Consider the following 15,219-nt stretch of genomic DNA (forward strand, 5'->3'; position numbering starts at 1 on the left):
AATATTATGGTGCTTCATGGATGCCAGGTTATGTAAATGACTATAAATGAGAGAAATGGATAGAGACATTTTATTTCTATTTAAGATGTTAAAAGGAAAAAGAAAAAAAGTTATTTTTTTCTTACATTCTTTTGCTACAATAAGGATTGCATATGGTTGCACTTCACTTACAATAGGCAATCCAGGCCACTTAAATACTGGCCTACACAGCTAGAAGGTACTGTAAGTCCCAGGTGATTCTCCTTTACTTGAGAGTTGTTGGAAGGGTGCCTCATCTTGAATTCACCAGCATGGGGTTAGCAAAAGGTAAACTTGCAAGCTTGTGCATGCTACAAAGCAGCTGAAGACATCAAATACTCACCCAGGTGTTGGAAGTATTTCTAGGGTACCCACGCTGGGTATCCTTTTGGTGGGCCCCATCAAGTTGTGTAGCAGTGCAGAGGGCCACTCCAACTCTAGTTCTACGCAGGTTTGTACAGTCTCATGGTAGCTTCTTTGATGAACTGGGGAGATGGACCTCAGAGATTTCCACAAAGACAACATAGTGTTCTAGAGTTTCCCTGGGCAGTCTCAGCTGGATTTGCACATTGAGCAAAAGGCATGCAACTGTTAAGATACTTTTGGCATAAATACTTAAGGTGGACTAGGATTGGGCCCTGGTATGGTGTGTTAATGTGCTATTGTTGTACCTATTAGTGGAACTATTTATTCTAAACCAAATGCAGCAAATTAATATCAATCTTCATTAGATAATGGTGTTAGTGAAGTCCTGGTCATAGTGCAATCATCTCCCAGCCTCCCACTGTCAAAGAAGGTTATATTGTTGTTGGGTTTTTTTTGTTTCAGTTGGGTGTGTGCCTAGAATCTAGGGACAGCCCATCCTTCCCTTCCCCTCCCTGCTGATGCACTGAAAAGTGAATTCCAAAGGGCTATACTTACAATTCATTTTCTGGGTTGAAAAGTTGAGACTGAATTGTTTCTAATAAAAATGTTGAAAATATTCTTGTCTGCATCTTTCAATTAGAAACAGACTATTTTGTTTCACATGGAGTTGTGAAATTTCATTCCACTTCAAAATGAAATTGATTTTGAAATTTCAAGTTTTCCTGAATCTTGATGTTCTGATGTTTGAAGTTCTAGCTGATATAATACAACATCACTGGAGACTGGCAGTAGATGGTAACAGGGTTTCTGAAGGGGGTCTCAGAAAAAGAATGAAGGAGGGAGAGTGCCTAAGAGGAAAAACTGTTCAGGTTAATGGCTGCAGTTTGTTTATATAGTTCTGCATCTCCCCTCATAAAGCTTGCAAATAACTTTTTCAGACCTCATTTGTTCTATTGACACAGCCATTATGTTAGTATAACAACAGTGTGACACGCAGAAGTATTGGTAATGGACTGAACTTTATTCCTGGGACCCAGTCACCTGACGTGGTCAGGGTTACAAAAAGGTTAATAAGGCTAAGGGCAATATTTTCTGGCTCCAGTGGCTACTTCTTGTTGTACCTTGGGCTGTTTTGGAAATCAAATGTAAATAAAATATATCAGCCGAAATGACCATCACAGACTAACACTGCCAGATGATGATGATGATAAAAAATTGCACACAGAGATACCTAGGATTGGGTTCAAGATGTCTTTGTCGCTAACTAACCTCTCAGAACCTCATGATTGTCTGAAAGATGGTCATTTTTTCTCTAAATCGTTCCTTTTACAATACCCTGTTGGGCGGCTGAGAAGGACCCACCACTTCAAATTTGTGTTTGCTGCCCTGGTTTTTTGTGCTTGGCAGTGTCTCAGTGGTATATGTTATTTCTGTAACATGAACATGAACGTGAAAGCTGCCTGTAGCATTCTGGAAATCCTCAAGAAAAAAAAAAAAGCCAGTGTTCTTCTAGTAGGTTATACCTCTTGGGCACGCTCATGGAAAGAGGGTGGGCGCTGCTTTTGTCTCAGAATCCAAATCACAGCCAGGTGTCTGTCCCCTCCCTAATGGGGTGGGTAGGTGTAAAAGTAGTCCAAACAAAACGTCAATATACTTCCGCAGCCCACAGAAGGCAAAAGTCCAAGGCCTTTGGAAAGCCATGGAGAAAAGAAAAATAGAAAATAATGGGCTCTTCTCCTTTCTGAGGGGGCCTGGGTCACCAAGACTCTCAGGCTGTTTCCCCAGTCAGCAACCCCTGCTTCCAGGGCTCAGTGTGAAGCAAACTCAGCTGCTGCGGTGAGTCAGCCCCAGACATGCATCAATGAGCTATCACCAAGCAGAGCCTGGATCCCATGACTCCAGGCTCAGGTATTTCTATGACCCCAGCAGAGCTGCATATCAGTCTGAGCAACAGTACAGCCTGGTCAAGAACCCTCCTGCTGCCTTGCAGTGTACCAGACTCCAGAGACTCCCAGCTTGCTTATGGTCTAGCCTTGTCTGAGCCCTATCCCAGTGTTGTCCTGACCTTACATTAGCCTTGCTTCAGTCTTGTCACAGACTCGCTTCAGTCTGGACTCCACCTCCTAATCTCCCCTCCAACCCTTGGACTCTAACTAACTGGTTTTGACCTTTGGCGCATATCTGGACTCCAGCTTTGGTATCAGCTTGTCTTGTCTTTAGATTCTAACAGCCAAGCTGCAACCGTTGGCCTGCCCTAGGGCTCTGGCTACCGTTCTGATTCTGATTAGTCCACGGACTCTGATCTTGGTTTGATCCCAGCATATCCCCTGATCACGATGCCCACACAACCTTTGATCCAGGCCTTAGCCTCCACCTAGCTGTGACCTATGCTCCAACCATTAGGCCTGATTCCCATTAACTCTGAGTTCCAGCCTTATTCTGTCAGAGTGCCACCCCAAACTGATTAGGAACCCTCCCATTTAATGATCCATCTCTCTCCAGGTTTGTCAAGCTTCACAGGTGAATTGGTTTGGGGCTGACTGTACCCAAGAAAGCTGCTTTTAAACTCTTCCTGACTGCGGTTGGGGTCTGCCTCACTTGGTTCTCCTTGGTTTTGTTTAGATGTCTTCCATTCTTCCTGCAGGACTGACCTTCATAGATAGCTATGACAAAGAACCTTGGTTCCTATTGTACAGATGTTACCTTGGCCATCATCGACTTGAAATCAAATATTTCTCTCACTTGTACTGGGGATAATTGTATTTTTCCTATTTTAGTTGCTGAGCATATAGTTTTTTTGTAACTACCTCAGGGTAAATAGTCTTTAGATTAAAAAGTTTGATATGTGTTGACTCTAAGGATTTTGTCCCCTGCCCATAAGTCTCTGAGCTGGCAAGCCACCTGTGCTGACATTTCAGCTGACCCATGTGGCTGTGCATTGTAAGGGCTTCAGGCTCATTAGAAGATTGCTAAAAGATAAAAAGGTGTGAGTATCTGCTCAGTTGAAGATGGCTTTTTAAAGACATGCAACACTTTCACCTGCAAGTACTTAGATTGTGAACACTCACAGCTTCCCATGACTTGATTGGAATTAGGTTGGGATGAATTTAGTGCTGTTGGCAAAGTGATGGAAATGGCTCCATTACCAATAAGTTCACGAAAAATATTGCAACGCTTGGATTATTTGACTTTAAACAACACAGGTATGTTGTATGGTGAACATTGGTTATTTAGCCTGTGGAAGTTCTGATTTATTATTGTCATTAGGATTGAAAAAAATCATCATTAGCATGACAGGACAGTTGCCACTTAGTTAATGTATCAATGCTGAAAACTCCTTTTCTGTGTGTGCAGGCCAGACCTTTTGAGACCTTGGGTTTTGGGGGGTCAGTGGGGCTGCTGATTACTAGGTCACCACAGTCCCACGTGCAGGGCTGGCAGCAGGGAAGGCATGTGTCTTTTTTAACCTGCTCCTTTTGTTACCTGCCATAAGGGGCTGCCGTTTACGGGCAGACTGGTTGCCTTTCTCCTCACTGCCTCCCTCTGCTGCTGTTTTCTCAAGTCCCAGCTTTGTTTCTGCAGCCTGTCTCACTGCAGAGCAAATGAGAGTATCTGGCAACATCAGTGTGTGCAAGGAGGGGCATCATTAACCCCATTTTGCTTACTGGTTCAAATCCCCTTCTGATTCGAGTAGGGCTGGCTGTGCATGGGAGAGACATTATTGTAATGGAATTTTGATGGGCACCAGCATCACAACAGGTGCGATTGAGGACTGGAAGTGAAAGAATTAATTTTTATATTGTTCACATAGATGGCTATAAGTCAACATTGTGAACATGTTTACATTTTTTTATTCCTTTTTTTAGAATGACAAATAATGAATTTCCCTTCAGTTCTGGGCACTTCAGAAACCTGTAGCCGACGGCGAATAAACAAATAGCATTCCGAAAGAACTGGAACCTTAGTGCAAAAAAGAGCAAACTGATATCAGAAATGCACTGTGGCTCACAGCATATTGTGATTGCTACTAAGATTATTAATCAGTCAGACGTTCAGGTGCACAAGCTATTAGCAGAATACTGAATATTGTACTCCCCCAGCTCTGTGTTATCCCCTGGTAACTAAGAAATGTACACACAACCTGAGGGGAACACACCTTCTATAGTAAGTGTGTTACTCCTGTCAAAGAGCATTTAATTATTTGTTTGTTCTGAACTGAGATGTTAAAGGGCTTTGGTACACTTCAATTTAATTAGATTAAAATCTTCTCATTGGTCTATTAATTTGAATCACGTGTTTTACAGGTGGCCCAGTATGAAATCTTGCCTATGTTTAATAAGATCATATTTGTCTCTCCAAAGGAGATTTAAGTTTTGGGGGCTGCCATTTGCATCACTAATGTGCCAGGTCCTGGTATGAAAAGAGAGAAGAAATTGGGATTGCTTTTAAGTGGAAAGAGATCTGGAATTTAACAGTCTAATGCTTAATTCTGAATGATAGTATAGTATAGTGTGCTTTTTCATAGCACTTTTGGTTGTCAGGGTAGTGTTGTGCATGAACAGAGCGAGAGAGAAAGAGGATAGAATCTTTTTAATATTGGCTTCTTATGAATGCAATAGGGGAGAACTGTGGAAATTGCACAACGGTACTGAAGCAGTGCAGATTTTTCTGCTCTGAAGCAAAAAGGCAGCATAGCTCCAGGCATTGTCAAATAGTAGTAATTTTGTTCAAATGGTCAAGTTTTCAGCTTTTTCAGTGTAAATGGTATGGAATGGGCATCGTTGTCCTCTTGACCTATCAGCAGAAACATGACCATCCTGCAGAACTGTTTCTTAGCCAGCTCTCTAGAGGTCTTCCATGGAGAATGAAAAGTGAGAGCGGGTTTCATTATAATACGTCTCTGCAGAACTCTAATTCTCTAGCACTAGAGACAGTGCTACTGTCCTTGTTTTTTGGCACCTGGAGACCTACTTTGCATGGAGTTGCACTGATGTAATCAATGCTCAACCTTGCCTTTTACCATCATGTCTCAATGCCACAGGTACTGCTGTAAAGTCACAATGAACACATCACAATGCAACATCAGTACCTCACGTTGCAATTACTTTGTGACTTTCTGCAACTGCTTTTGACACAGTATCCCCTGTCTATTCTTGTCCTTTGGGGTAGACATGGAATGATACTGGGAATCCCATGTGTTTGGCTCAGCCTTCAGCTACTGCCTTGAGCACCATGGGGACTTCTCATGTTGTGAGGGTGCTGCATTTGCTGGTACTCTGATCAGATTCATTATCATGACTTGTATGCAGGGCTTCAAAGAGTTGCAGGTGGCCTTAAAGCCATATGCTAAATATCATTGCAGTAGAGTTAGAGGGCCAAATCACTATGATCCACTGTGGTGCACATGATAAGGCCTGCTCCAGCAAGATCTGTCGCACCCCAAGAGAGTTGGCTGGGTTTCTAATGACGGTATCCCTTGGGAGGCTTTTCTGGTGGAGGGCGCAGTTTGGGGTTCCATATATGTCCTTCTGGTACAGGGCTCAACTATTCTCTGAATCCCAGAGATGATCCTTCTGTATCAGGGAGGGGGAACATTAGCAGGGCAGAGCAGGGAGGAGAAGACTGCACTGATGCTGTTTATGCTGAACCTCTTCTATGGCTCAGAAGGATTTCAGACTAAGAGTTGTCAATCAAGCACCTTTTACAAGCATTACATTCAGTTTATAGTGGTAAAAAGAAAAATGTTTCATTTAAACACTTATTGTATTTTTATCTTTATTTTCAGGATGAATAAGAGATACTTACAGAAAGCAACAAAAGGAAAACTGCTAATAATAATATTTGTTGTGACACTGTGGGGGAAATTAGCATCTGGGGCAAACCACCACAAAGGTAAGAAATTCTGCTCTATTTAAGTATATTGTAGACTGTGTAACCTCCATCAAAAGACTCAGAATTGTCCAGCTTAATGGCCCCATGCCACCTTTTCTATGTTGATTTGCTTCTCAAGGTAGTTAGTCCACAAATCAGTGTTGAGAGAAGTTTTCAATGAGCAGGAATATTTTAGTTTCTTGAGGATTACTACCATGTGAATTTAAGTATTCAAATTCAATAGTTGTGAATGTCTGACTTTAGCAACTACTCTGCCATTTTGTTATCTAAAATGGTAAAGTTGAAAAATTGAGTAAACACATAAAGATGCTTCCCTCATAAAAATAGATACATCAGACAGAACATATAAGTGCTGTAGATGAGTTGTTGAAATGAGTCTCATAAAGAAATAATCTTCAGTAACATGCATGCTGCTATTGCATGCAAACTATCTGATAAGGGTAACTTCCTGGAGAGTGTGCACTGAATATTATTGTCTATTTCCTCAGGAAAAAAAGAAGAGCAGGGGAGACCCTTGTTTTCCAGTTTGTCTATCTCCCTGTGCATGCTGGCACTTGGACACACTTGTTGTAACAGCAACTCTAATAACTTTGCCTATGTACGGCTCCTTTCCTCCTGGCTGTTCCAGCTTCTAATCTACATGCACATGAGTCTTGACAGTTCCTGGCAGTTTATAAATGCCTCTCCATTTTTACTTCTTTTTTATGGTGAGGGGCCCTAATCCAAGGAATGACTTCCCTTGACTTATGAATTAATATGAGACAACTTCCTATTCTTTCCATAATTAAATACAACTTCAGAAGCCAACTGCAGCCTTTGCAGTACAATATGATTTTGAAGTTCACATCTCCCTCTGCGGGGTCTGCACACTGGCAATTTGTCTTCTGATTCCAGTTCAGAATGAACTAGCGGAAGGCATGAATAAACTCGATGTGGGAGATGAATGTCACTGACAGTTAAGAAGTAGGGAGTGACATAATAAAGAAAATCATTACATCTCTATATTAAAGTTTATTTTATAATTTTTTGTGTGTGATAAGGATTCTATGAGCAAGTATTCCCTATATCTAGCAGTCAGATTTTTTTTGGGGGGGGGGGGGGTCTCTGTGGAGATATTTTTCTTCAGATACATTATTGATTGAACGTTTTAGGATGCAAAGGCATTTTCCACCTAGTCTCTTTAATTTTAAATTTAGCTGTGGTCAAAAGAGATTCTGACATGGTTCATCAAACCACTGAAGCTGGGGTCATATCTTGTTGGAGCCACGTTCAAAACTATGCTTGTGTTAGCTCCTGATTCAACCACAATCCAGTTTAAATTGTGCTGGAATATGGTTGTTATTGTTGCTGAAAGATCCTTGTATTAAGGATCTGTCTTATTTATAACCAGCTTTATTTTATATAAAAATAAGATTTTTTTCAAAAAGCATATTGGGAATTACTGGTGTGTAATTGAGAGGAAATGCTGGCTCTGTAAATTCAACTTTCCAGATATATGCCTACAAATGAGATCATAACAGGGCTATTTCTTTTCTGGGACACATTTGGTATTCTGAGTCCCAGCCTTAGAGCAGAGAGAACTTGGAAAAAAATTGATTTAGATGTTTTTTAGTTTACAAATGTGGGGGAAGGGGAAAGCCAGGTTATTCTGTATTCATGTAGCTTAACAAAAGCTTTCCTTTTTACAACTGTAATTTTACAGGCCTTTAGCAAATAATGCGAAGGAGGGGGTTTGAGCTTCTGGGGAAAAATAGAAAGACGAAACATGATTGAGATATTTAATTTAACCATCTACTTTGCATGAGGATTTTTTGGTTGTGGATTTAGTACATGTGCAGAACATGTGCATTGCTTATATATGGGGAGATTTCAAAGGCACAAATAAGAGCCAGGTGCTCAACTTCCAATGACTTTCAGTAGAAATTCTGAGCCTAACTTCTCTTTGGGCCTTTGAAAATCACTCCCATGGTCTATACTTGGAAGGAGCTAAGATTACCTAAAGAAGACTTAACACCATTCACCTTAGAATACAATTTCCAAATACAAATGAACACAATGGTTTCTTCAGTCACGATTACCTATTGCATCATTAATCTTCATTTATAGAAGTTCCTAAAAACATATTGACATGACAGACCTTAATTACTTTGAAAAAGCCTCTGCAGTCTATTAGATCAATAATCTACATTTTCAAAAAAATCTTTACATTTTGTGACAGGGTTAGACCTGATGGCTACAGGAGGGTAGTAGAGGGGGTCTATATTAGCCCCAGAATGAGCAAATCCCTATTCCCTGGGTGATCCAGCTGGGGCTACTCTGGGGCAATTAGGCCAATTAAGCCAGCTGAGGCCAATCAAGGAGCTTGCCCCCAGTAGTTAAAAGCCTCCCTGTCAGGCAGACAGGGGCAGCTGGAAGGGAGTTAGGAGAGGGAGCGGAGCTGCTACAGGATTTGGAGCAACCACTGCCACATAGTACGGCCCCAAAGGTACCAGAGACGATCGGGGGGGTACCTGTCTGGCTGCGGCCGGGGACCCAAGACACAGGCCTGAGGGAGAACCCCTCCCCACCCAGTTCTGGCCAAGGAGAGGCGACCCAGGGAAGGAGTAAGTCACGGACGTTTGAAGACTACTCCACACAGGGTCCCTGGGTCGGGGCCCGGGGCAGAGGGCGGAACCGGCCCTCCCCCTACACTCTCCCCCCCCCCCCCCCCCGGCGTGCCGTGGTCGTGGCCGAAGAGGGCACCGTACCCACGAGAGGGCTAAACTAGCCGCCCACGCCACAATTTATATTGCCTTAGTCATAAAAGGTCCAGTTCTCAAACACATTTCTTTTTCTTTTTATTTCACACAAGATTATTTTTAAAATGTTCTGTTCTAAACATTGAGTACGGAGGAGTTGTGAACAGCTGATTCTGAGAACCCAACAGTTAGTCTTGTTGCATCTAAGAATTTAAGAGGTATGGCAGACATGAGAAACTCCAAGTCAGTACCAAGACAAGAGCATGATGGCCAATGTGTTAGGCCTAGCTGACAGCCATGTCTCTGGAGCCTGCAGCAGCCAGGGTTAGAACCCAGAATTTCACTCCTACTGAACGGTGCAAGATCAATGGGCAGTAAGGCCATGATCTTCTATGACTTGCATTCTGTCAAGATGCCCAACTTGATGTATGTTACAGAAATCTATCTTGAAGACACTGCTGTCCCAGTGTTGCCTCGGCTAGATGTTACAGGGTATTTAGCATACCATCCCCTGAGTGAATAAAGTAGAACATGGAGTTGTTGTTATTATTATTATTATTATTATTAGTAGTAGTAGTAGTATTATACTCTTTGCATTAGATCTCAAGTACAAGACAAACTCAACTGCAAAAACAAAAGCCATCCCAAACTCCGCCCCTCCCTCCCCCACGCTTGTGTGCATCCACCAAGCGTGTGAATCCAGGGATGAGACCGATATTGACACTCTTCTGATCTACAGACCACCTAACAGGAGTGTGTAGAGTAGCACTTGGTCTGTTATGATCCTTCCTTTCAGGAAGATACCAGAGGGCTGTGGTGCGTAGTTTCATCTGGAAAGGTCTTGCCTCTGGAGACCTTTATGCTTAGTTCTATCCATCATGTTATTCAGCATATTTGTAAGCCCTTATGGGTGATCATGCACTTTAGTGCATGCAGTAGGAAAGCAATCCTGAGCTCTGTATATCCTTCACATCAAATGCTCCAGCACCGTTCTCCAGTTTTGCCAGTGTCGGACTTGAATGAAGGGAAATGTCTGAACTTAAACAAGGGAAGGCATAATTAATCTGCCTGCTAGTCATCAAGTTGTTAATACAGTCTTAAGCTTTTTGTGAAATCTTTGCTGTTCCTGGACACTCACAGCAACAAAGCAAGTAAAGTCTTCTGGCCATAAAGCTTCACTCCTTCCTATAGGATGAGGACCTGACCATAGCGATACATGTGTTTGTCACATGCAGGCACAAGAAACTCCAGTTGCTTGATGTATAGTGTCCCATCTGCTTAGTAGGAGAGAATGATGAGAACACATCACTTTGGTTCTCCACACCATGCGCTGAAGTCCTGTGTTATTCTAGGTCCAGTGGGAGGTCCTGGGTGATCATCAAGCCTTGGCTTTCTCAGGGATTGCCTTTCTCCCTTCCATGAGACCTGCGTTTGTTAGGGATGATGGAGTTCATAGTACCAAGGACAGTGGGAGGGAGCAAGACTTTCTTGGTGGTGGGCCAATGGCCATGAAATGCTCTTCTTCTAGAAAACTAGAATGACCACTGATCATACTGCTTTCAAAGCAACATGTAAGACTTATCTCTTGCCATAGCAGTCCCATAATAATAGCCCTAAGAATGACTTCAACTGCAACTGAGCAAAATCCACGCAGAACTCTTGCAGCATAGTATGAGGAAAGGGAGGAGAAAACTGTCTTTCCCATTGTTTGCTTTATATACATTTTTTGATGTTTAAATACAACAGTGACTAGCACATAAGAAATACATATTACGATGCATATCATTGCTCCTTCTATCTGTATTAAGACTGTGTAACTCAGTGCTAAGTAAGATGAGAATGAATACTAACCTCACTGTGTTCAGAACTAAATGCAAAGCTCCCTTTTTTGACTTAGCTTTCTCTCACTAAGCTTATGCTCTCCCTTTCACACGTTTGTGTGCACACACAAGCTACCTATCAGGAAGAAAGCTCCTGCATGCTGGGATGAACCCAGAATATTCTTTCTTTTTAAATACTTGGGAGGCACTGTTACTATAGGGATGAGTGCCTTATCGGAACCTAGGTACACAGGGATCTGTGAATCAGTACACAGAATTAGACACCATTTGTGCTGCAATAGGTACACACAAGAAGGCAAGTAAATAATGGAGTATCAGTCTTAAAAGGACACTGGCAAGGTTACTAGCCTAAAAACTGATATACCTGGAGAGTAGCTCTGACAGAAAGATTTTTATCTAGAGAAATCCATAAAGCGATTTTATTTTTAAACTGGTACTGATCCTCCTCCTCCTCCTGCCCCTCAGCCCCTGCAGAACAAACAAATGTGCAAAAATACAGTGCTCACTGATAGACATGGCAGGCAGACATCAGTTCAGCATCAGTGGCTGCTTGCTGTCTTCAACATAAGGAACATGCACTGATGTGCTAAACATCAAATCAGATCCCATTTTTAAGGTTTCAAGCATGAGGAATGATCATCTTGGAAAACTATATTGACATGCCCTTATAGGTACTCCCTTTGTAGATAAGACCACTGCTGAAGTACAACAGTTTCTAAGACCAATATCTAGGCAGAATCCCCAAAACTTGAATTTCTTTGGTGGTTTTGTTAGTTTGTGCTATATCCTTAAAATATAAATGCTGCCAAAGTAATGTTATCAACACACAAAAATACTTGAGTAATTTCACAGAAGAAATAAATCATAATTTTGAGATCTGAGTGTAAACTAATGAACCTCCAAGTGCAAAAAACAAACTTTTTATTACATTTTTAATTCTTGGAAAAAATGAACAGTTATCCAAAAACATCATTAATAATAAATGTCTCTGCTTGTCAAGAAATTTGTTATTGAACCAAAAAATATCTAAGTTAGACAAGAAAGTAATTCAGTCTCTTGGGACTTACTAGATGCACCTGAAGTGTTCAATGACTGAGATACTATTTTGTTTGAAAAAAGTAAATGAAATTACTCAGCTGATGACTATACGTTGCTTAAAATACAAACATTTTAAAATGATTTTTTTTAAAAATGTAATCATGGTTCTGATTAACTTGCCCTCTAATACTAAAATTTAAAGGGGACTTAAATCAGTGTGGTATTTTATAGCAAATGTTATACAGCAGGGGATGTAGTTACTATGATGTTTGAGGGTGGAACTTTAGTCCTTCAAAATTTTTGATATCACATGGTCCAGATACTGCTGCTCCTACTGTTCTGCTGATTTGCACTCAAGTAGGAGTCTGAGTGAGTGTCTTGCAGTTAGTAGGGAGAAGATGAATCTCAGCTCTTTCCTGCTGGGGAGTAATTTTGCTAAAGTCAGGCTGAAAGCTAGGCCAACTGAGCACTTTGGTGCAAATAAAAGGATGGCAGGAAGAGAACTCCGAGCAAGGACCAAATAGAGGGCAAAGTGATGATGCTGTACTCAGATTTCACCCACAATCCCAGATTTTTACCATAATCCCAGAGTAGCTGGGTGTTTCTGCTAAAATAATCACCTGTGAAATAGTTCATAATGCTGCTATTTAAATTTTAGTGTTTGATGTTAACACCTCATAGTGAAGAACGGGGCAGTTTGCACTTTTCCTGAGGCTATTGTCTAAGGCTGTGTGTAGACTAAAGACAACAGCAGGTTGGTTCAGCTTCAAGAAGATTTTCTTTCCAATTACCAGCTTTGTCTACATTAGCCTTTTTTTGGGAAGTCTCCTGTTCTTGCAATCCCCCTGGTGCAGCACTATCAGTGACAGGGATGGTGTGATCACCAGGAGAGGGCCTAGGACACCATCTTATTTACAGATGCTGGAGTGATATGAAATGAAAAACCTGTCTGTAACAGTGACAGTCTCCTACTTTCAAGTGCTGCAGAGGTATTTCCTGAAACAGCTGTGCTTTCACTGAGTCATCCTACTACCTCAGTGCAAAACTTCATATATTCTTTGACAAGAATACAAGTGACATCACTGAAAATGTGTGAGGAATTCTGGAATCCCGACAGTGCCCTTGACAGGAGTAAACATTGCAGTTGCTATGGGACCAGGTTAGATTCACTACTTGATTTCAGTTATTCTCCTCAGACTTCTAATTTCTCTTGTATTCTGTTAAAATAAAGTAAAACTACCTTTGGATGGTGTGGCAAAGTGTTGGTGTGCCACTTTGTGGCCAGGTGCAGCACTGTGGGGTTTCATTCTCTGTAGTCCTGATGCTCAGGTCCGCTAGTAGTCTCCTTTCACCTTCTCACTCGATCCTGTGGTTGGGTTGCCTTTGGTCTTGCTTTTTTCAGGGTAAACCAGTGTTCTTCTTAGCGTGATTGCACATGTCTATTCCACTGCAAGGGGTGTGGTGTGTGCGTGCCTCGTGCACAGTTGTCGGGGAATTTTTTACCTCAGTAGTACTTCAGTGCCCTCTGTTGCCATAAGCTACTGCATGCCCGTATGAGAGGGTAGAGATACCCTTGACCCCCTTCAGTTCCTTCTTACAGCCAGTGACGGTTGCTGGAGCACTTCTAATCTTGCTATCGCAAATTTGTTTCCCTCACTCATTGTATATAATCTATTTGTCATTTAGTAGTTAGTTAACTATAGTGTATAATTAGTGTTTAGGTTTCAGTTTTTAGATCCTTTTTGGACCAAATTTGATTCTAGGTATTGGGACTGGGATTGGAACCATGCCTCGCTCTCTGAGGTTCAGATCCTCCTGATCATGTGACAAACTGATGCTGCTCAGTGACTCAGACCCCAGCTGCCTAAAATGTTTGGGAGAGTCCCACATCAGTGACAAGTGTCACATTTGTAGAGGGATTTAACCTGGCTCAAAAAGAGAGAGAACAGTGAGATTTAAGTGTCTCCTTATGGAGCCAGCACTTCACTCTCCATGTGTGCTCCAAGTGCCGCACCATTGGTACAGCGTGCACCTCCCAAGATGTCTTTGGCACTGCGTTCTGTATTTCCATTAACGAAGAAGAGAGAAAAGATCTTCCAAGGACATGGTGTCTTGTTCAGCAAGACGTTCAGTACTGAGGCCAGCCAGAGGCATCGACTCTAAGTGGGACTCTGCAGGAAAGCGTTCCCCAGAGCATTCCTCTGCTACCGAGAGGGGGAGGTTCATCAACTCCAGAACCTGTGCCAGGTCCATGAAGGTCGACCCCTGAAGCTCCTATATGCCAAACTCAAGGCCCAATTCTAGTGCCAATACCACCAAAGGCATATACTGCTGGCCAGAGAATTCCTTAAACTTTTGGTACTGGTGTCTCTGGCAGTGCAGGAAGGGTTTCAGCTAATACCAGCGACTGTAGTTCCTACACAAGCCCCGCAAAAGCATGTAGTTCTGATGCTGCTTCCAATACCTAGGAGGCTGGTATTTTCCCGGGGCAAGCCACCATTAATATCCCCGGTATCACCATCTCCAGATTCGACTTACCTATTGTTCTCATGGGTTCTGCTCCATCTTTATTGCAAGACTCGGAGTCATGTTTGTCGGATTTGGAAGTGGGGTCTTTTGTATCTCAAACCAGATACAAACAGATCCATCAGAGTGTTGGATTCCATGGATGTCACAACAGTCCCAGCAGGGGGCACTTTGTAAGGGACAATGGCATGAGTAATCATGGGGCCCACCACCACCATGTGGTATCCCTCCTTCTGCTAGGATCTCCTCTTAGCTGTCTGAGTTGACTTCCTCAAGTGTGCACCAAGATCATCAGTATCACAGACAATCTCCGATACCTGGTACCAGCGTTAGCTGAGGTTCTGCCAACTCAAAGCTCTTGGTAAATTTACTCTGTGCAAGATGGTGTCAGGAAATAAATCAAATGGAGACACAGCCATCCAGCTGATAGATGGACTGGTAGAAACAGTATAACACGAGTGCTCTTACTTTAAGGCTCAAGCACTTACACACGTCCACAACAAGTTAGTAAAACACCCCAACCCTCAATAATTACCAAAGTTTGTGGTGGCTTTCAAATGGAAACAGTGACAGCTTTCCGACTGGCCTGATCTTCCAGCTGTCATTGGAGGATCCCGAAGCTGTGTCCAAGAAGAGATCCCAAAAAGCCAAATGTCATCCCTCCCATTTATGCTTGTTAGTAGACAATAGCATGCCAAAAAAGAAAAAAACTTGTTGGGCCAACAGTTTCAAAAGCCAGATCTAAGGTCGCCAGAGTACCAATTAACTAGATGTGTTCCTACAGAATCTGCATATCTTGA

General features: G+C 42.2%; 1 protein-coding gene across 5 annotated transcripts in view; it reads left to right on the forward strand.

Annotated features, from left to right (window-relative positions):
* The first annotated feature begins 3,438 nt into the window (after nucleotides 1–3,438).
* Nucleotides 3,439–15,219, forward strand: part of TAFA2 (TAFA chemokine like family member 2) — a 71,546-nt gene continuing 59,765 nt past the window's right edge. For 4 of the 5 annotated variants that reach the window (XR_010922846.1, XM_067564136.1, XM_067564134.1 and 1 more), the window contains exons 1-2: nucleotides 3,439–3,587; nucleotides 6,170–6,276. Coding sequence is in view for 3 of the 5 variants with exons in the window: in XM_067564136.1 (XP_067420237.1) it covers nucleotides 6,171–6,276 (106 nt within the window). In the remaining 2 variants the exon portion in view is untranslated. Of the gene's footprint in view, nucleotides 3,588–6,169; nucleotides 6,277–6,764; nucleotides 7,280–15,219 lie in introns of those variants that run through there. The other variant, XR_010922847.1, reaches the window with a different exon arrangement.

Source organism: Emydura macquarii, unplaced genomic scaffold, assembly GCF_026122565.2.
Source record: "Emydura macquarii macquarii isolate MOO-44397 ecotype Brisbane River unplaced genomic scaffold, CSIRO-AGI_Emac_v2 contig_2636, whole genome shotgun sequence".
In the NCBI taxonomy this organism is placed as follows: Eukaryota; Metazoa; Chordata; order Testudines; family Chelidae; genus Emydura; species Emydura macquarii.